The 23,399-nt window shown below is 35.2% G+C and overlaps 2 protein-coding genes across 2 annotated transcripts; both read right to left on the reverse strand.

The window, feature by feature from the left end:
* Nucleotides 1-3,202: 3,202 nt before the first annotated feature.
* On the reverse strand, nucleotides 3,203-4,167 carry LOC145156969 (uncharacterized). Its single transcript, XM_079076159.1, has 2 exons — nucleotides 3,824-4,167; nucleotides 3,203-3,755 (listed from the first exon to the last, which is right to left on the reverse strand). Exons 1-2 carry the CDS (start codon nucleotides 4,151-4,153, stop codon nucleotides 3,282-3,284), a joined length of 804 nt encoding a protein of 267 aa, XP_078932285.1. The 5' UTR covers nucleotides 4,154-4,167; the 3' UTR covers nucleotides 3,203-3,281.
* Nucleotides 4,168-19,247: 15,080 nt separating this feature from the next.
* LOC145156970 (uncharacterized) lies at nucleotides 19,248-20,282 on the reverse strand. The gene is made up of 2 exons (XM_079076160.1): nucleotides 19,931-20,282; nucleotides 19,248-19,850 (listed from the first exon to the last, which is right to left on the reverse strand). Exons 1-2 carry the CDS (start codon nucleotides 20,261-20,263, stop codon nucleotides 19,377-19,379), a joined length of 807 nt encoding a protein of 268 aa, XP_078932286.1. The 5' UTR covers nucleotides 20,264-20,282; the 3' UTR covers nucleotides 19,248-19,376.
* Nucleotides 20,283-23,399: the final 3,117 nt, after the last annotated feature.

A 23,399-nucleotide genomic window follows, 5' to 3' on the forward strand; every position in this document is an offset into this window, starting at 1 on the left:
AAATTACAAGAATGATACCGCACACTTAAATATCAAAATACGATGGTTGACATTATTAACAATGGTTGGAATGTGGTGAATGAGCAAAACTGACAAAACTATGAAATTTTGTTGTAGAGAAAAGAAAATCGAATAGTTGGTCTACTACCTCATTTTATTAATCTATCTTATGTATACATGGTGTTTAGATCAATACATGGTGTTTGTATATCACTGTTATTGATTCTCAGATAATTATAATAATTACCAAAATAAAATTTAGGATTTTATTTTAATTTGAAAGATATAATCACGTTTTTAAGCATGAACGAAGTTAAGCTTCATTAAATCGGTGTAGTTAAGTACCTTATACAACTAGGGTTAAAAGATGTAACCAATTTTAAAGTTGAGTTTATTTTGAAATTAAAAAAAAACATTTTAGGTCTAAACTGGAAAAAAGTACAAAATGTATGGTTTTTTATGAAATGAAAATACTTAATTTCCTTTTGGTAACCTGCTAGGGTCTAAAATAACAAGTAATAGGTAAAAGTTGGGTCTTTTTCGAAAAAGGAAAAAGTTTTAGGTCTAAAAAGAAAAAAAATCAAAATATAAGGTCTTTTATGGAAATAACCCAACTTTTTATGACTTTTTTTTAACTATTTATCCTTATCTATCTAAAATATTATATAAAACCCCTTCATTTAACTAATCGATTGTTCAACACATCATATTTTAATATAAACATTTATTCACGTACAAACGATTTACATATTACTATAACTTATATTTATATATATTATATATTTATTTATCTATAAATTTTAGATAAAAAATAAATAAATCAAAAGTAAATCAAATGGATAAAATGAAATATTATTAAAGAGAAAGTGGTTAATTGTTCAAACCTTTAAGCTATATTAACCATTCAATATATATTGAGTGGTCAATAATAATGAGCAAAAAAGCCTTACACTCGTAGTGTTTAGTTATTTTGACTACTTAACCAAATAATAATAAGCTATAAAAAACATTCCATCGGAGATGTTCTAATATATCCTCTTCTAAATCTAGGTTTAAGATATCATATATACTAGGGATAATGACTTGAAAGGGTAACGAATTTTCGACTTTGTTCACATTTAGTCACTAAACTTTTTTTCGTTATCTATTTGCCATTGAACTATTGAAATTGTTCGCATTTTACCCTTATGACCGGCTGTTACAGGTCATAAGGGTAAAATGTGAACAGTTTCAATAGTTTAGTGGGAAATAGATAACGAAAAAAAGTTTAATGACTAAATGTGAACAAAATAGAAAGTTTGTTTCCCTCTAAAAAAGTTCAATGACTAAATGTGAACAAACTTCCTATTGTATTATGTTTTAGCAAATTATTTATTTTTGTTAAATTCTAGCCACATTTGTTGATGAAGAAATCTATGAAATAAAAAAAAACAAAACCTTGAAAATATATTTTAAAAAAAAAGAAAAAACCGAAATCGAAATAAAAAACCAATGGTTTGACATTTTCCAAAATAAAAAATCAAAATTTCCAATCTGATTTTGGTTTTACAAAAAAAATGAACCATTCTCACTGATGTGAATTATGACCACTGGTTTGGCATGCGGAATTAAATAACACACAAAGAACACGGTGATTTGGGTGTTTAAGAGATGCATTCGATTATAAAAGATGTTTACAAAAAAGGATCTAGATCTAAATCTACATAATTGACACACACTAACACTCTCAATGTTACATCTCTCAAACACACCTCTACATGTGGTATGAACCCACCTTATATAGAAATGTTTACATGTCTCTCTCTATCTCTCATGTCATAAAGGGGGAGTTTTGGATAAAAAATTCTGAATTGAGCGTTTTCTCATTCCCCTTTTGGTTTTATAATCATTTTCCGATTATAAAAAAGGGGAGAGATTTAGATATGGAAATCCGAAAGTTGAAATTTTTGTAAAACCAAAATCAGATTGGAAAATTGTGATTTTTTATTTTGGAAAATACCAAACCATTGGTTTTTTATTTCGGTTTCGATTTTTCGTTTTTTTTAATATATTTTTCGGGGTTTTGTTTTTTTTTTATTTCATAGATTTCTTCATCAACAAATGTTTCTATAATTTAACAAAAATAAATAATTTGCTAAAACATAATACAAGAGGAAGTTTGTTCACATTTAGTCATTGAACTTTTTAGAGGGAAACGAACTTTCTATTTTGTTCACATTTAGTCACTAAACTTTTTTTCGTTATCTATTTCCCACTAAACTATTGAAACTGTTCACATTTTACCCTTATGACCGGTAACAGCCGGTCATAAGGGTAAAATGTGAACAGTTTCAATAGTTCAATGACAAATAGATAAACTAAAAAAGTTTAGTGACTAAATGTGAACAAAGTCGAAAGTTCGTTACCCTTTCAAGTCATTATCCCTATATAATATTTATAAATTTTCAAAACATCAAAGTTATTATTTTAATTAATTTTAATAAGTGAAAAATTATAATAATTAAATAATTAACATCTAATGAAACAGTAATAATCAATCAAAATTTGAAATTATGTTTACTATGACAATACAAACAATATTAAAGTAAAAATAGATTTTGAGAAAGTTTGTTTAAATACTTAGGGGTCTCTGAGATTGCTTATTTGACACTGATAATAAAATACACTGATAATAAAATGTTTTAAGCATGTGATAAGAAAATTTCATAAACATTTTTGATAAATTATTTCATACTTACACATATAAGTACCATTTTCCAAACAATAAAAAATAACTTTTTAGTTTATTACGTTTTGGTCACGAATAATGTAAACAAAATTTTCTTTTTTTAAAACTCTGTTTTAACATCAATTAATAAACATTTTTACTAAAAAAAACATAAAATTTAAATAAACAAATCCCAAACACCCTCGTGATGAAATCAAGTCGTTTGCTAAAAAAGGATGCACCTGACAATTTTGGGAGAATATGTACACGATTTGTATACAAAACAACAAAGAAGTTTGATTATAAAGCTGACCCATTCATTTAGATATTTCTTTCCAAAGGTAGAAAAGATTATTATTTTATTATATCACCCCTCCTTTTTTAATTATGCCTTGTTATAAGTATTATCATTTATCAACCAAAAAACTTCAAAATTTCTCTTTGAAATTATATAAAATGCATTCGCCAATGCTTTTTTGGCCATACAGAGACGACTTTTTTTGTTGCAAGAGATTATCGAATACTTTGCATCGACAGACATATCACTAACACCCAACACTTAAACGACAAATACCTAAAATAAGTATGGGATTAAAGCCTTGATATCCTTCCCAAATCTTCCACCAAACTTTGAAACATACCATTTTCTTGTCGCATAGCTTCGCCCCATCAACAGGAACACAGTGCCCAAAGTGAAACAAAACGAAAATCCCGTCTGACAAATGCATGAAACTCCTACGAACTCCACAATTTCAAACATATAGTGTGGGCATATAACGAAATGGAACAAACCACCTTTTGGGATTTTATACTCTCTATCTGCTTTCTTTCTTAGGCTTGAGAGAATGTAATGATGGTAAAAGTTTCCACTTATTCCAATCAAGAACATTCCAAGTCCAACGTATTTGAGATCGAAAGCAGGTTCAGAAGATTCTTGAGATAAATATTGGGCGTAAATCATTGTAGCAATTGACACACCATAGCTTAAACTGATTGTTATGGAAACGTTAAGCATCATATATCCGCTAAACTTGTGAACGAACAGAACCTGCACACCAAGCTGTATGAAAACATTTGAACTGAAGTTTATAAAGAAGAAAATGCATGCGTACGTACCTCAAGGATCCTCTTGAAGAAATGAATGGTGAGTACAGATATAACCATAACAAATCGAGGATCTTGATGTGGAAAAAAAGCAAAAGAGACAAGACCCACGAGGAACGATGGTGTATAGAACATAAGCATCCCGATTCTACTGGGCAGCTTACATTTCTCCTTGTCTTTTTGTTTGTTTGAATCAGAGGCATCACAGAACTTAGCGTACTGCTTGTTTTTGCCTATCATTTCCATGTAACCGGAAGTAATGAGGGCCAACAGGTTGAAAATAGACATTGCATTGATGAACAAGGAAGGTGTTGATGGAAATAGGAACAATGAGATCACCATTTTGATTTTTGATATTTTTGATGGTATATATTAGTAATTGGTGCTTTTCAAGTATGTGTATATATAGGAACCAAAAGAAAATAATGGTAGGCAAATGAGAGAGAGAGACTTGAATTAAAACCAACCACATGAATCAATTCCAATTACAAACAAGGGCATCCACAATGCATTGAATTCTATAGACTTTACCACATCATATTCTGCATTTCATATAACTCGATCAATATTTTTCCTACAATGCATTGAACTCTATAAATTTTAATAGAAAGTTACAAAAGCTAATTTATAGTATGTAATTAAGATTAGAAAATTTCTTTTTTCTCATCGAAGAGTTCAATGACTGGTGAACTCCAAATTCATTGAATGACAATGTAACATTTCACTATGGTATAGTTTCATCTATTGAATGACAACTAGATTTCCCACCCCATTCAACCATCTCATTAAACTCACCATTGTGGATGCTCTAAAAGAAAAAAGAAATATTGAGGTATTCACTAAAATAGCAAGAATAGGGAGCATATCACATATTAGCTTTTACATTCAATAACAAAAATAGGGAGGATATCACATATTAACTTTTACATTCATAAATAACCATTTATGAGCAACTAGTAAAAAATCTTTTGAATAAATGCCTTTAAATATGAGAGAATTTGTTTTTTTAGAACAATTATTACGCATTTATTACTCTGCTACTAAATTTATATATTTCAAACATGTTTGGCAGGAGCTTTTGAAATATTTTGGTCACTTTTACCTTTTGGTTTTTCACTAAAAGATAAGAAAATGGTAAAAACTATGTTTGTAGTACAAACATAAAACATTTATTTAAAACAAAAAACGTCAAATGTCAAATCTAAAAGCTATTTCAAGACTTCAAATAACATTTAACACAAAACTTTTGTTTATTTTAACAAATTTACTAAAATGTTCTTAGAAAGAATATTTATCTATTGGAGGTGAGTGTGATGCGGTTCGGTGCAGTTATTAGTTTTAATGACATTTGTCACATTTAATGTTTATTTAGTGAAATTTAATGACATTTTAGTATAATAATGTGACACATGTTATCATTTAATTGGGTATGCAGATTTGTAGTAAAAAATAGGAGGATATTTAATTTCTCTTAGACCGGAGGGTATGGGAGGAATGTTTCCCTCACTTTTTGTGGGCCACACCACCATTTCTCTCACTTTCCTTTTTCCTTACCTAAAACCCAAGGAATGGGTGGTAAGCCCCCCGTCACTATTTTTTTATTTTTTTAAAAAAATATATTACATACATATATTATACTCATTTTGTAGGGAATTAAAAACCATGAATTTTGATATATTTTTTATATGTTTTTAGTAGGTATATAATTTTATAAATATTAAAAAAGATTTAAAAAAAAAACTGCCCAATAGCATGAGGAAAGAGAGTGCGGCACCCCCTCCCCCACTTCTTTCCCGCGGGTTGCTCCCCTCACCCAAGGGATGGTGTTCCAGTGAGAGGGAAGCTTCCCTCTCCCCTTTCTCGCTTCTATTCCGTCCAGCCTTAGTAAAAACCTCACGGCTAAGCTCAAATGCGGTTAATCCATTTTCAAAACCGATTGATGTGGTTATTTTTGCGGTGTGTTTTTATTTATTTATTTGTGGTTCGGTTATTAACCGCATGAATTTGGTGTGGTTATTTTTTATAGTTATTTTGTGTGGTTTTTAATCACAGATAACCATTTGTGATTTTGCATTTTTTATTTCGACAATTAAAACTTTTTTAAAAGATTTTAAGAGTTTAAACATTTTACTTGTAATATATATATATATATATATATATATATATATATATATACCTTATATATATATATATATATATATATATATAAATAAGGTATAAGATAATTAACTTAAATCACAAATAACTAATATCTTAAAAACATCAAATCATTAATTAGTAATTAACAATAAATATATTAAAACTGTCAAATTTCATTATTTTCTAAAGTTAAACATAACAAAAAACAACACTTTTGTCTTATAAAATTTTATCTTTCAAAGACTCAAATTTTAGTTCTTTTTTATTTTATCCTAAGAAAAATCCTATTATTTTGGCCTAATGAACAATCCTATTATTTTGAAAATCAATCTTACCACATAAGATCTTACGTGGCTTCCACATTACAATATTGTCATGTTATTTATTTGGTAACCTGCTACATTAATGTTAAACGGTCAATTGGTTTAGAAGCGAGTTTGTAGGGATCTTCATTTATAGGGGTCTTCATTTAATTGTTGTACAGATAAATCAACCTTTTGGGGGTATTCATTTATTTGTTGTACAAATCGACCTTTTAGGGGTCTTCATTTACTTATTGTACAAATCAAACTTCTAAACTACAATAGCCTCTCTTGAAAGGGTGATTATGTTATTTTCGTTGACTTGTAAGTGAGTTCGAATCATTGGATCAACATTCATTTATTTGTTGTATAAATTGAGCTTCTAAACTACAATAACATATCGTAAATCGATCAATTGGTTGACATTGCAACAAAATGTTAATGTAAAGATATAATTGAAAAAAAGTCGATGTCAAAATTGAAAATTTATGGTAATATAGTGACATTCTTGCAATTTGAAACTCGGTGTGAAAATCAAAATTTTAGTAAACTTAGTGATTTTATTGAAATTCGGAAAAAGTGGTTACCAGAGAACAGAGAAAACCGGTTATTTGGTTGATATTGCAACAAAATTGTAAATATAGTGCCATAATTGAGAAAAAAATAATCTGGTGTCAAAATCGAAATTTTATGGTAATATAGTGACTTTCTAGCAAATTATAGTTTAGACAACTAAGTTTTCATTTTTAACTTTTATATTGATGTTTTTAATGTAACTTTATACATTTTAACAAGAAAAGATGTAACATCCGGATTTCCAGGCATGACAATTTGAGTATTTCTTCTTGAGTTATGAGGAGTGACTCGACGAGTTGACGCCTCAACTCTTCGAGTAGAATCGTGACTCGGTGACCAGTTTAATGAAGGGACTCGACGAGTCGGGTATCTGACTCGCCGAGTCAGCGCTGTTAAGGAAAACCCTAATTGTCCGGGTTTGGGATAGGTATTCATATCAGGTAGGAAAACCCTAATTGCCCGAACGGTGATTTCCCAAAATACCCTTACATTATGTGTTATGAGATATGATATGATATGTTATGCATGCTAGGGTAGGATAGGTATTCATATCAGGACTAGAGTGGCCTGATTTGTGATGCCTTAGCCTAGGGGATTACTGCTGCTATGTGATGCTTCGAGGGTGAGTAGGTAGCAGTGAGGAGCTTATGAGAGGCATACCGAAGGGTAGCCTGTGCTTAGCGAGAAGTAGAGTACTTGTGAATACTGATGCGGTGTGGACGGTAGTATAGGGCCCGTACTACTGAAAACACCGGATCAGTGAGCAGTCCAAGTAAGAATCCTTAGGGTACCAGGGAACAAGTAGGGTTGGGTGATCAAGTGCGAGTATACTCGATCGAGTCTCTGGTATCTTTGTGTTGTGTTTCAGAGACAGCATGGTGGGTACACGTCACACACCAGAGAGCAGCGGAGTTAGCGATGACGAGATTCGCAGGATGATTCATGATGAGGTGGTCGCGACCATACGTAAGGTCATACACGAGATGCTTGGGTCTATCGAGACCACGTTGATTGAGACGTTCGATGAGCGATACGCTGCTGTTTCGGAAGTTGCTGCTGCTGCAGCCACCGAAGTTGTCGCAACTGCTAGGCCACGAGGGGGTGACTCGTTGCTGTACCGGGAGCTCAACAACACGAAGTCACTAGGGTTTGATGGGACAGGATCCGATAGCCGCAAGAGGCGATATCATGGTACGAGTACCATGATTAGTAGCGGATTGAGAAGTGATACCATGGATCGAGTACCATGATAAGTAGCGGATTGAGAAGTGATGTCATGGTTCGAGTACCATGATAAGTAGCAGATTGAGAAGTGATGTCGTGGTTCGAGTACCATGATAAGTAGCGGATTGAGAAGTGATGTCATGGTTCGAGTACCATGATAAGTAGCAGATTGAGAAGTGATGTCGTGGTTCGAGTACCATGATAAGTAACGGATTAAGAAGTGATGTCATGGTTCGAGTACCATGATAAGTAGCAGATTGAGAAGTGATGTCATGGTTCGAGTACCATGATAAGTAGCGGATTGAGAAGTGACGTCATGGTTCGAGTACCATGAGTTGTAGCAGGTCGAGAGGTGATGTCATGGTTCGAGTGCCATGATGTGAGGTGGATTGAGAAGAGGGAACATGGTTTGAGTACCATGATTCGTAGAAGATTAAGAGGAGATAACATGGTTCAGGTACCATAATCCATAGCAGATCGAGAAGTGGCCACACGGTTTGAGTATCCTGACATGTGGCGGTTAGTGTTTCTGGTTATTCCGTGGGGAATTGTCTAGACTGAGATCAGAGGTGAATGAGTATGGGGCCAGAAGGCCATGATGAACAAGTTTTAGTGGAGCATCCCTTGAAAAGGGAAATCGAGCGAGCTCCGAGGGATTGTGGGTGATATGCCAGTTGGAGTCGCAAGACTCAGGGATGAGTAGGGATGGTGCGTTATGGGAGAATACGTTCTGGGCTGGGCAACCGGCCGATAGTGGAGAGGTCACTTCCTGTGACCCGAGTGGTGCTATTTCCGTTCCTATGAGAGACATAAGAGGTGTAGAGATTTCGGTTTTGAGTTTGGGGGTGAGCCCTGTGGGATTGCACGGATGGTGATCTTCAACCAGAGTATATGGCAGTAGGTCTGCCGCGAGGTAAAGATATAGCTTGAGCAGGTCGTCAGTGGGGACTGAGATGGTCAAGAACCAGGATACACCCTAATTGAGTATAGTAGGGCATGTGTTAGCTGCAGCGTCGGTCGATCAAGAGGAGTATATCAGGGCGGTGGCCCTTATTGTCTTTGATGGGTAATAAGAGTGGAAATATGGGTTCTGCTCTTATGATAAGTGACGTGATGGAATGGTGTGAGATCCTGAACGACTAGAGGCAGTCATGGTGGGAAGTTATGAGGATTTCATCTGAGTTTCAGGGCATTTGGAGTTGCTCGATCTCTGTCGGGAGATCATCGAGTGTTGCGTAGCACCTTCCAAGAGTAGGTGCGATGATTACTGGTGGAAACAGTCTGTGTGATAGATTGTTGGTGCGCCGATTGGGGATGGTTCGAACCCTAAGTGGGGGAGAACCGGGTATTGTATTGAGGGAATCAGAGATTCGATAGAGAATGGTTAGAGATCTGGATATAGAGACCGACGGTGCGAATTCATTGAGCCTAAGGTTGTTGGCGATTGAGACGAGGTGTAGAGCGAGATAATGCATGTGTCATGTTGAAAAGGATGAGTGCCTCCACGGCAAGTGGCCGTTGATCGGAGATCTTGGGGGAACGGGAATTCTTCAAGGTCGTAATGGTGAATTCAAGATGGTTGGCTTGTAGGGTGAGTTCGGTGAATGAGAAATTCTGGTTCAATGATGGGGCTGTTATTCAACTTGGAAAGGGCAGAAGTTGATTAGACAACCAATTTCAGGTCGTGGAACAGGAAGATCAGTGGATGAGACGAGACGTCGTGAGGTCCTATGTGGTGTATCGAGGTATCCGAATTTAATGCATTGGATTTCAGATAATTTTGAGTCTTGAGTGGAGACGGCAAATGGTGGGTCAAGCATCGACGATTCCAGTGGGAGCCCTTTCGGTTAATGACAGCAAGTGAGATTGTCCAAGAATATGGATCGTAGCAGGGAAGGGTGTTTTGTTATGACGATTGCCGCCAGATATAGGGATGCATAATTTGGGTAAGTGCATGCACCTATCTATGATTGATCCGCGGATTGTGAGCTAGTCAGAGGATTGTTGTGATGCTACGGGAAGCCGTAGTACTCACTAGTCAGAGGTTGTTGTGATGCTACGGGAAGCCATAATACTCACTAGTCAGAGGTTGTTGTGATGCTACGGGAAGCCGTAGTACTCACTAGTCAGAGGTTGTTGTGATGCTACGAGAAGCCGTAGTACTCATTAGTCAGAGGATTGTTGTGATGCTACGGGAAGCCGTAGTACTCACTAGTCAGAGGGGTGGTGATATTGCGGGAAGCCGTAGTACTCACCAGTCAGTGAGAGGTTGTGGTGATACTGCGGGAAGCCGTAGTACTCACCAGTCAGTGAGAGGTTGATGTGATGCTACGGGAAGACGTAGCACACACTAGTCAGAGAGAAGTTGTTATGGTAAAGTACTCTTTGATCAGAGCAGGGCGCAGAAGAGTTTTAGGCATGTGGTGGCCCTAATTTATGAGTTTTGGGAACCTGGTGGTCGGACCAGGGGCGAGACCGGGGTCTCCTCAATGATAGGGAGTCATTATGTTCTGAGTAAGGTGTGGTCATCGCAATCCAAAAGAATGGGATAAGTGAGGTACGCATGGGTTGCGGGAAATGAGTTCTGAGTTGAGTGCTTCGTTGGGACGAGTGGTTCCAACTCTGGGTCGGACCAAACTCTCGAGTTTGAGTATGGTTCTGGTGGTGCGTTGGATAGGCGAGATGAGATTCTGGATTCTGAGGTGGGTTCCATGTTGAGGAGTATTGTTTGCCATCTGATGTCTTAGACCTGTGTGGGTCAGTACTCGGGTACGGGAGGTACCGCAAGTTGCATGGAACAATGAGTAACAGGTGACAGAGGTCGGGGTTGAGTCGATCTCCAGTTGGGAAGGTAGCATTCGCTTAGGGTTAAGCGAACTTCGTTACTTGTGTGTCACATTGGGCCGATGTGGTTATAGTAAGAAGGAAACCATGGAGACGGTTGGGATAATGCAACGGATGACCCTGGAGGTTCAACTGTTGGGTCGAGATCAGACCTGGTACTCAGTGTTAAAAAGGGATACGATGAATGCAGCTGAGGCTTATGATTTTAGATGTCTGAGGACATCTGAGCGAGCATGATTGTCTTGTGTCAGAAAACAGGATGTTGAAAGTTTATTGTTCAGATGGATTCTGATAGTAGTTCAGTGGATGAGCCCTGGTGGGATGTGAACCCTTTCGTTCCTTGGGGCGTGATTCAGACTGTTTTGGTACGTTGGTATGAGTGACCGGTAGCCGATTGTCGGATTTTGTCTGGTGAGAATCAGAGGAGAAGTGAGTTATCAGGGTTTGATGTTCGAGGAGCGAATATCATGATAATAGCGTGAGTGGGCGGTCTGGCGGCGGGCCAGGCCACTAGAGTTTCTCGGTTCTGGGAAGGTCAGAAAGGGGTATTTTAGCGACAGAGGGGCCGGTTTTGTTCCAAATTTGAAGTTCCTGGTCGGATCCAGGTATTCATGGAGGAAGATATCGTTTTGGTGTAAGAACCTCTCAGTGGTGCTTTTCGAGTGTTTGGTTTCTATCTATGTGGTTTGAGGAGCGATTTCGAGAGCAAAATCTATATCAAGTGGGGGAGAATTGTAACATCCAGATTTCCAGGCATGACAATTTGAGTATTTCTTCTTGAGTTATGAGGAGTGACTCGACGAGTTGACGCCTCAACTCGTCGAGTAGAATCGTGACTCGGTGACCAGTTTAATGAAGGGACTCGACGAGTCGGGTATCTGACTCGCCGAGTCAACGCTGTTAAGGAAAACCCTAATTGTCCGGGTTTGGGACCTATTTAAGAGACCTTATGGCCCTCATTTGCGGCCACCTTCACCCTTGAGAGCACCAGAGCACCTGAGAGCGCTGTGAGAGAGAGATGAAGCCGTTTTCATCATTCTAAGTGTGATTTTGCAAGAAAGAAGGAAGGAGGGCAAGCAAGGAAGATTGAGGAGCTCAGATCTACCACCAATTGATCAGAAGAGGCTGCTAGAGGTATAAATTCATGCTCAATCTCGTGTATTTGGTGATCTACTTGAATCTAGGGTTTTCTTATGCCTTCTTTAGCTTGGATTCGAAGTATATGAGGTCCCAAGGTGGAGTTCTTCTTAGATCTGGACTTTAAGAGGTCCAGAGAGTCCTATCTATCCTGCTTTATGCTATTCTATTAGAGATATGAACCTAGGTTGCCATTTTAGAGGCTATTTCACCAAAAGAAGTATTATGGACGTGGCATGAGTGTAAAGGTCGGACCGTTACATGATTATTGAGTATGGTAGGGTCAGATCTATTAGTTAGAGAAGCAGATCTGACCTCAGAAGGTCATTTGAGTATTTCTATGGAAGGAACTCGCCGAGTCCATAGGGAACTCGACGAGTCGAGTCGGGGTTGCCCTGCGATTCATGACCAGAGGTAACCCGTCGAGTGGAAGGTTCACTCGACGAGTCGAGTAAAGACTTAGAAGGATTCGGAGGACACACTTTGACTCGCCGAGTCACCCGAGTGCACTCGACGAGTCGTGTCAAAGTTTGACTGTTGACTGGAGTTGACTTCAGTTGACCTTAGGGTTTTGGTCAAGCTGGTTCATGAGAGATCAGGGAGGGGTAGAATGGTCTTCTACCCATCCTTTAGAAGTAAGGACATTAGAAGGTATTGATTAGAAATGTTATTATGTTAATAGGAGGAGGCTAGGTCGGGTTATCAAGCAAGAGAGATTATCCGACATCGTACGAGGTGAGTCTTCTCACTATGCTTTACCTAGAGTGGTAATTATGTGTGACCGGAAGGTCTTATATGATATGCAGAATATGTGATATATGTGATATGTATGTGCTATGTTATGTTATGAGTAGTATGGTATGGACCGGAAGCTCATTATGATATGGACCGGAAGGTCAACAGTGTGTGGATCGGAAGGTCAAGATGATGAGGACCGGAAGGTCATTACGGGTAGAACCGGAAGGTCTACTAGGGTTGGGACGGAAGTCCCCTGAGACACATGGAACGGAAGGTCCCATAGAGCTATGGCCTTGAGTGGCGTATGTGTTGTATGTGGTATTTGGGAAACTCACTAAACATTAATGCTTACCGTGTTATGTGATATGTGTTTCAGGTACTAGCGAGGATCACGGGAAGACGCCGACATGATCTGTACACACTGATGGAGTTTTTATGTATTTGGGATCTTGGGATTGTTTCATTTGGATGACATGGGTTACATTGGATTTTATTATTTCTTATGAATGAAACTATGTTTTAAAAATGAAAAATTGTTTTGAAAATTTACGTTGTTACAAAAGACTTAGTTTATTATTATTATTATTATTATTATTATTATTATTATTATTATTATTATTATTTTGGAAACGGCTAAATATTGAAAATAAAAGCCACACAATTAGAAAAAAAACTTAGTTACTTTTTTCAAAAACTCATAGATAAAATAAATATTATAACTTTTAACTTTTAGTTTCAGTTTCGACTTTCAAAATTGAACTAATTTTAGAAAACAAGAATTCGTAAATAATGACACCTTGGTAAACTCGAGACACAATTTATCAATGGTCACTTTCTAAGATTTAATTTATTTTTTTCAAATTGCCTTTAATTAATTGTCTTTATTACTGCTAACGTTGACGTTTAGTTTTGAGATATTTTAGAAAAATTAAATATATATTTTTTTATTTTTTCTTCCTACCATTTTTAGATGATGAAAAATATAATAAAAATTTATTAATTGTATTAAATATAACAAACTAGTAGTGAGACCCCTGTATTACATGAGTTAATTTAAAAAAAAAGTTAAATATAAACGTCAAAATATTTGAGAACTTTGAATTTATAAGCAAATCATCATTATCACTCCGAAACGTTTACATGCTAGTTCTAATACCGTAATCATACGCTTAGAATCCTAAACACATAAAGTTTCCAGATCCGGTCGGCAACAGACCATAGATCCGAACAAATAACATCATATATGTGGCAAACATATAACATTTAGCACATAAAAGCATTTTAGGCATCATTCCTAAAATATACTAGTGCTCGTGTCTTAAAATATGGTATACACTCATCTCACAATCATCGCTTAGCATTCTAAGTTTAAGTCTAGAAATCCTACAAATTCCTAGTTCGCTTAAACTAATGCTCTGATACCAACTGTGACATCCCCAAAATCACGGCCAGAAAAGACCGGTTTCATTTATGCTTTTAAAATAATTTCAGAGTAAATCCGTTAATTTAAAAGAGTTGCGGAATTTGTCCCCAAAAACATTACATGATAAAATAAGGTTTATCAAAGCATTTCTTAAAGAAATGTATTTTCATTATATATCAAAACTCGGGATGTCATGTTCCGATACAGACACAAAAGCATAAACAATAAAACATAGACCTTACACAGTTATATATAACTACTGGTCTATAAACAAAAACATCTTCACAAGTTCTCCAACTTATGCTCTCGCGCCACTACCTGTAGTACAAAGAAACTGAGTGGGTCAGGCTTGGGAGCCTGGTGAGCATATAGGGTTTTCAACCCACAATAAATAATTATATTTAATTTCACCAACCAACAATAACCCAATTACCCATTCCCGTTATCCTCACTTTACGTCCCTAAAACAACAACTATCACAAGGGACCTAATCTAGGATTTTCATCTGGACGGACAATACCGCGAAGGGGTTTCCTTAACAATAGATGTCCTAAAGGCAACCATGAGGGGGATAGAATACAACAAATGAACACCCAAGTTCACCAACACCTACAGGTTATGAGCCTGCCAGCGTTCCACATGACAGTCTAGAAAGAGTCCGTGGTCGTCATCCATATTCTGTTGAATGACTAGATCACAATCACATCGAGGCCTCTCATCAGTTTATCACACATCAACTATCTACCCAAGTTCTACCCAACATTTTTGTAGATAACAACATACATATGCATTCATATGCAACTTAAAAACTGATAAGATACTCATTCAATACTCATCCCAAATAAATAGATAACATATATATACACGTATATTTATACACACGTAACACGTATTCTAAAGTAGATACTTCATATCTATGTGTTAGAAGAAAGGGAATATACACTCACATAGAACATATACTTAATACATTCAACAATACTTGTATTAAATCGTGTTTATGAAAGAGACTATGCACTCACATGATCAGAAGATGATCAGACAGCATTACGGCTCTAAAAGTAGTATTCTTCGGTGAAACTAGAATATCTTCAAACACCGGGCTTCTTGCGGGCAGAGCTTCTGCTCAGAAACTCTTTTTCTTCTCGGGATCTTCGGGCTTCGGGACTCGCTTCGGGTCTCGGGATGATACCGGGGCTTCGGGGGGTTAAAATAGGGCTTAGAGAGGGTATCGGGGGTGAGAGAGTAAGGGAGGAGCAACCAAAATCGGCTGACCCTTGATTTCTATTTATAGGGCCATTTTTCTGGATTCACGTCGTGAATCTCAAATATTCACGTCGTGAGTTCAATAGTCATCAGGTGCGTCATCGCAACTTGCGTCTGTCAGGCTCCAGAAGTCATAAATACCGAGTTCACGTCGTGAACTCTGACAGTTTTGGGGTTTCGCGCCCCGAACTTCAGAAATTCATAACTTTCGCATACGAACTCCGTTTTCGACGTTCTTTATATCCACGCGTAGGTGAGATTATGCTCTACAACTCTCGTTTAGACTTCATCGGCTAATTTTTACTTTATTTTTAATATATTTTTAATATATTTTTATTATATTATTTTTAGTAGACCGGGACAGGAAAACTCCGTTAGAAATCCATAACTTCTTCGTCTGACGTCCGTTTTCGTCTGTCTTTTTACCGTTGGACTACTATCGATGAGATTTTCGATTCTCATTTATAAAATTTCGGCTAGAAACCACTCGATCTCAAATTCGAGTATTCGGGCTGCATACCGCCAAGTCGAAACTTCGAAAAATCATAACTTCCTCATACGAAGTCAGATTTAGACGTTCTTTTTATGAACGCTCTCGGTTTAACGTATTCTACGACTTTCATTTAGATCGCTAAGGCCAAATATTGCTCTAACGTAAATTCACTATTTACGTCGCCCTGTGTCGTGTCGGTTCTGTCGCGAAACTTCGACAGGTCATAATTTCTTTGTTATAACTCGGATTTCGGCGTTCTTTATATGTACAGAATCCTTGTAACATATACTATAACTTAGTTAAGATTAATCCTTCTAAATAATCTTCCATCAAAAAGTCATTTTTGATGCTTATCGTCTCTGAATTGACTAGCCCGGATCTACGGGAGTTACAGTGTGACCGGAAGGTCTTATATGATATGCAGAATATGTGATATATGTGATATGTATGTGCTATGTTATGTTATGAGTAGTATGGTATGGACCGGAAGGTCATTGTGATATGGACCGGAAGGTCAACAGTGTATGGACCGGAAGGTCAAGATGATGAGGACCGGAAGGTCATTACGGGTAGAACCGGAAGGTCTACCAGGGTTGGGACGGAAATCCCCTGAGACACATGGAACGGAAGGTCCCATAGAGCTATGGCCTTGAGTGGCGTATGTGTTGTATGTGGTATTTGGGGAACTCACTAAACATTAATGTTTACCGTGTTATGTGATATGTGTTTCAGGTACTAGCGAGGATCACGGGAAGACGCCGGCATGATCTGTACACACTGATGGAGTTTTTATGTATTTGAGATCTTGGGATTGTTTCATTTGGATGACATGGGTTACATTGGATTTTATTATTTCTTATGAGTTACATTGGATTTTATTATTTCTTATGAATGAAACTATGTTTTAAAAATGAAAAATTGTTTTGAAAATTTACGTTGTTATAAAAGACTTAGTTTATTATTATTATTATTATTATTATTATTATTATTATTATTTTTTGGAAACAGCTAAATATTGAAAATAAAAGCCACACAATTAGAAAAAAAAACTTAGTTACTTTTTTCAAAAACTCATAGATAAAGTAAATATTATAACTTTTAACTTTTAGTTTCAGTTTCGACTTTCAAAATTGAACTAATTTTAGAAAACAAGAGTTCGTAAATAATGACACCTTGGTAAACTCGAGACACAATTTATCAATGGTCACTTTCTAAGATTTAATTTATTTTTTTCAAATTGCCTTTAATTAATTGTCTTTATTACTGCTAACGTTGACGTTTAGTTTTGAGATATTTTAGAAAAATTAAATATATATTTTTTTATTTTTTCTCCCTACCATTTTTAGATGATGAAAAATATAATAAAAATTTATTAATTGTATTAAATATAACAAACTAATAGTGAGACCCCTGTATTACATGAGTTAATTTAAAAAAAAAGTTAAATATAAATGTCAAAATATTTGAGAACTTTGAATTTATAAGCAAATAAGAAAATAATGAATTACTATAATAAAAATGTTTTTTATTTTTTAAATTTAAACAAAACAAACTAATGAACTTTAATTTTAGGAATTTTAAAATTAAAAAGTAAATTGATTAATGAAATTGATATCTATTTATTACTACATTTATTGCAATTACTACATTAAAATATTATGTGAAATTTTATAAAATAGAAAAGCTCATAAAATAACATGTGGAAAAAAACTTAATTCAAAATAACAACAAAATGATATTTGACAAATTGAATGAGAGTGTGATAAATGACAAAAAAAACTTTCATTTATTAGTGATAGATTTTTTTTTTGAACAGATGATTAGTAGTTAGATGTTAAATTCATCAAGTTAGTCAATTTACATATAATCCGAGACCTCCTGTCTAAGAAGCTTCCACCTCTACCAAATAGGATAGTCGGTAGAAAAAATAAATAGAATGATATTTGATTTCTCCAAATTTAGACTCATATTTGCATTTAACTCTTGTCAAACTCATTATGATAACTAATATTGGCATTTAAGTTTGACATTTAATTTTGGCATATAAGTTTGACATTGTTAACATTTAACTTTAACATTTAGATATGTAACGCTTTGGCATTAATTCAATATTTATTCTGAATTTAATTTTGGCATTTATATTGATTTAGGTTAATTTTGGCATTTAATGCTGCGAATTTTAGTTTTGATATAACAGTTTCTTGAGTTTTAGTTGGATGCCCATTTGCCCGTATGCCCATTTGCATGTATTGATGGGTCGATTGTGTTGACCATATCTTAGTTGGATGCCCATTTGTCCGTATGATTACATGTTCAACTCTTAACTGGTGTGGAATACAGCAGCATACCGTGTTTCAAAGTTTGGATGACCTCTTAACCTTTGCTGCATCTTGGGGACATTGCCCAAAAAAGAAAAAACGGTTCACTATCATATGTTATGGGCTGTTATGGTGCCTATGGAAACATAGGAATGAGAGGATATTTCAACATCTCTTCACACAGCCAAGAAAAATAGGGGATAATATAAAATCATTAGTCTTTTTTTTTTGCTTAAACACAGGGGTAAATTAGGTAGTTGTAAGTGGGAGGATTGGATGCACTCTCCATTTTGTTCCATGTAATGTTCTGTTTTTTCTTTGTATTCTGTTGTTCGTCTCCTCTAGCTTCTTGCTAGCTGGGATCGTGAGTAGTTATATATTTGCCGTTTAAAAAAAAAAAGTTTATTGAGTTTTAGAGTTTTGACGAACCATAAGGCACGAAATGGAGACGAGAGAAGACGGCTGTACTGGTCGATTTTTAAGAATGACAAGCGATTTGACTTTTGAGTGAAGAAGACTTTTTGACTTTTTACTTTTAATTGGCGTGCAACAGGGACCTATAATTGGCCTTATGGAGTTGTTGATGATCATGGGCCAAGTGAGTATAAGTTGGGCTCCCAATCTATTTAATGAATAACCAAGTCTATGTCTAGCAGTATATTGTATAAATATAACTCAAACCCAAAATTTGAAGTCGGCTACTTTGTTGTTAGGTGTGATAGATGATGATAATATATTGTTTATTTGATGAATTTATGATTAAAACAAAGAGGATATAGAACAGTGTTTTTGTTTTTGTTTTTTGTTTTTTTGTTTTTTTTGTTTTTTTTTTGTAATAAAACATAAAAAATAGAATCTAAAATATTTGTCAAATGGTCAATTCTATTTATTACTACATTTAATTAAATTGTTATATTAAAATATTATGTGTAATTTAATAAAATGGAAAAACTCATAAAATGACATGTGAAAAAAAAAATTCAAAATAAACACAAAATGACATTTGACAAATTGAATGAGAGTGTGACAAGTGTCAAATCAAATGACATCAGCATCGCTTTGCAACAACGGACATATCCCTGTCGCCTAAAACTAACCCGACAACTATCTAAAATAAGTATGGAATTAGAGCCTTGACATCCTTCCCAAACTTACAGCCAAACTTTGAAACATACCATTTTCGTGTCGCATAGCTTCGCCCCATCAACAGGAACATTGTGCCTAGAGTGAAACAAAACGTACACCCCGTCTGACAAATGCAACAAACTCCTATGAACTCGACAATTTCAAACATATAGTGTGGGCATATAACCACATCGAACAATCCTCCTTTGGGGATTTTATACTCTCTATCACCTTTCTTTCTTAGACTTGAAAGAATGTAATGATGGTAAAAGTTTCCCGTTATTCCAATCACAAACATGACAAGTCCAATGTATTTAAGATCGAAAGCAGGCTGAGGACATTCTTGAGATAAATATTGGGCGTAAATCATTGTAGCAGTTGACACACCATAGCTTAAACCGATGGTTATGGCATCCTTTAGCATCATAGACCCGGTAAACTTGTGAACGAAAAGGACCTGCACGACAAGCATGCAGTATGAAAACATTTGAACTGAAGTTTATAATTAAAGAAGAAAAACATCGCTTGCGTACGTACCTCAAGGATCCTCTTGAAGAAATGAATGGTGAGTACAGATATAACCATAAGGAATCGGCAATCTTGATGGGGAAAAAAGGTAAAAGAGGCAAGACCCACGAGGAATGATGGTGTATAGAACACAAGCATCCCAATTCTACTAGGCAGCTTAAGCTTCTCCTTGGCTTTTGGCTTGTTTGAACCAGTGTCATTATCACAAAACTTGGCGTACTGCTTGTTTTTGCCTATCAATTCCATGTAACCGGAAGTAATGAGAGCTAGCAAGTTGAAAATAGACATTGCATTGGCGAACAGGGAAGGTGGTGATGGAAATGAGAACAATGAGATCGTCATTTTAATTCTTGATCTCTTTGATGATATAGTTAAGTGGTGCTTTTCAAGTATGTTAATTAGTATGTGTATATATAGGAGACAGAAAATGATGGTAGGCAAATGAGACAAACTTGAATTTTAAAGCAACGACCTGAATTCAATATTCCAGTTATATTTAGAAGAAAAAGTTTTGGACCGTTCACTAAAAATAACCAGAATAAAAGGATATATCATAGATCAGCATTTACTTTCATTACGAAAACCGTTACATTGTCTTTATTTTTGGATCATAATTCATGGGGTCAAGGGCTGCTGTTCGTGTTGAATTCAACTATTGTTGGTGTCTTCTTCGATCTTGACTCACTCAATGTTACAAATTAGTTTATCTTTGGTCCATCACATTTCATTTTCTCGGCATTTAATGATACAAATTTATTTTGAAGAAATTAATTTTGCATTAAATTTTGATATATAAGTTTGGGGGTTTGACATTTGCCACTTTTTTTTCTTGTTTTTTTGTCGGGTAATAATAATATTGGGCTTCTATCCGGTGTTGTCCTCCCTTCTTGAGGTTGAGGGTTCAAGTACCGTCGTGAACATAAGTGGATTTAAGGTGTAGTTTAAGAGTAGGTTGAAATTTGCCATTTAAAAAAAAAAAAAATAGGTTGTGTTTGGAGATTTTAAGAGCTTTAAAAAAAGCTCCAAAAAAAATAATGAGTTTTTAATTTTCATTTAAAGGAAATTGACTTTGTAGGGTAATAAAATATCAACATATTTAGTCAATTTATATATTTTTGCACACAATTTACCATTATATTTACGTTTGTTGTTCAAGAAACACTATTTTTTGTACACGATTACCATTATACTTCATTTATTGTTCAAGAAATACCATTTTGACTACCTATTGCAGGTTTAGCCGGTTTACGTGTTTAAGAAACATCATTAAACTCAAATTTGATGTTCAATAAACACAATTAAACAAATATTATCATGCACAGTTTACTATTAAATTAAGTTTTGTACACATGTAGTAATTTTCATCTTTTCCGGCTATTATCAATTATTCGATCGTTTTCTCCGGACAAACCATTCACTTGTTTGTTTTTACAAACATTGCAAAAGCACAGTCTCCTTCTCCCATCTGCTAAAAACACCACCACATCCTTTTTTACCATCGATATCTCTCCTACCGTCGCTCACACCTTTCCCTACTCCTCTCACTCTAAAAACCACCCTACTCTCACATCCTTCACTCGCCTTGTTCTGCTTGAATAATGTGCAACCAATAACCACATCCTTTCAAGGATGGAATTTTGTTGGAATTTGATTCTAATTTTTTGGAGGTTTGATCTGATTCTTAGGTTTGAATGTATGTTTGAATCGATTTTGTTGTAGGTTGGAGCTGATTTTATATTAGTTAATTGGTGGTGGTGGTGAATGGTAGAGATGGATTGTTGTGTGGGTGAATGGTGATGATGGGAGGTGGTGCTTGTTGCTGTGGTGGGTGGTGGCAGTGGGAATTGAACGGTTGTGAGAGTGGATGCTTTTGGCCGGAGAAGGTGAGCAAGACATAATTAAATGGTAAATTGTATACAAAAAAGTTTAATGTTAAATCGTATACAAAAAAAAAATTAAGCTATAATTCCCGATCAAAATGGTAGGTTTTGAACAGTTCCAGTAAGTTTAATAGTAAATCGTGTACAATATTTGGATATTTGTAGTAGCGGGGTATGTATAATACATGACCTAAGAATTAGGGATTTTCCACCTTGGATATCCAATGATTTTTATACAACCAATCCAATACAATTATCGATTTGATATTTGGATATTGCCAACCGATCGAATCAAATTCACTACTGTTGGAAAATTCCGAGCTTTGTGACTATGGAGTAGCAAAAAGAACATGGGAAAATGGCCAGCCCGCCATGCATGGCCTTGGAAGGGCTAAGGAAACATTAGAATCAATTGTTCACAAAGCTAAAACATGTTACAAGCAAAGTCAAACTCAAGAAATTAATTTTACTAAAACCAAATCAAAATCTACCAGGAAACCGTTATCTAAGCTCGAATGTTGCATCTTGAACTAGAAAATGAAGCGGTAGTGCAAGCCAGAGTTACCTCAACAAACGACTAAGATCATCTGTGATTATCCATGAGCAATGTGTAAGAAATTAGGCACAGCAAGTTTTCAAGAAGATAATATTAGCAAGAGGCGGACAATTAATTCTAAAGATAATGACTAATCAAAGCTTGATGAGTAAAAACATGGATGATGATTCATCAATAGGATCAGTATAATGATACAAATTCTTTGAAAACAAATTAGAATTTAAGTTGTATGGAATCACCAAGAAAGTGATATTAGAATTTAGGATAATGACTTGAAAGGGTAACTAACTTCTAGGTTTAGTCATTGAACTATTTTCGGTACTTGAATTAACCATGAATTTTTTTGAGATTGTTTAAAATTTACCATTATGATCCCTCTATAGTGGAAATTTTTAAACAATTTAAAAAAGTTCATGGGTAAATCAAGCACAAAATATAGTTCATGACTAAATATATACAAAAGTAGAAGTTAGTTCTCTTTCAAGTCATTATCCCTAGAATTTATATATGATCGTGTGAAGTTAACTTCACATTTATTGATTTTGAACAGGAAAATCAAGAAGGTTGAAACAGTTGGTTCTCTAGCTGATGATATTCATAACCGGTCTGAAGTAATTAACAAATCTATAATTCTAAAAGACAAATTAAGAAAATATAAAGAAATCATATTTAAATCCATATTATATTAAGAGAAAGAATCAACCAGAAGATAAAGCTCTATAGAGTTGGCCTAATGATGATAATAAGATAAGAAAATTTCTGTTCTGTTAAGTTGTTTACGTCAAACCACCCTGTCGAGATATTTTTATAAAAATGTCATAATGCTAGGTCAGTTATCAAAATGTTACAACATTTTTCTTCACTTTCAATGTTAAAATGAGCCATTTTGCCTTGAAAAGCTCACATATACCTCCTCTTTTTTCAATCACTTCATTGGAAAACGTTTCTAAACTTGCAAATTGTTTACATAATCTCATCTTTTTACATTTTTGATTGAGAAATATAAAGGTATAAGAACACTTCAATTCCTATTCACTGTGAA

This window comes from Lactuca virosa, chromosome 2, assembly GCF_052849685.1.
Source record: "Lactuca virosa cultivar CGN04683 chromosome 2, Lactuca_virosa_CGN04683_v6, whole genome shotgun sequence".
NCBI lineage: Eukaryota > Viridiplantae > Streptophyta > Magnoliopsida > Asterales > Asteraceae > Lactuca > Lactuca virosa.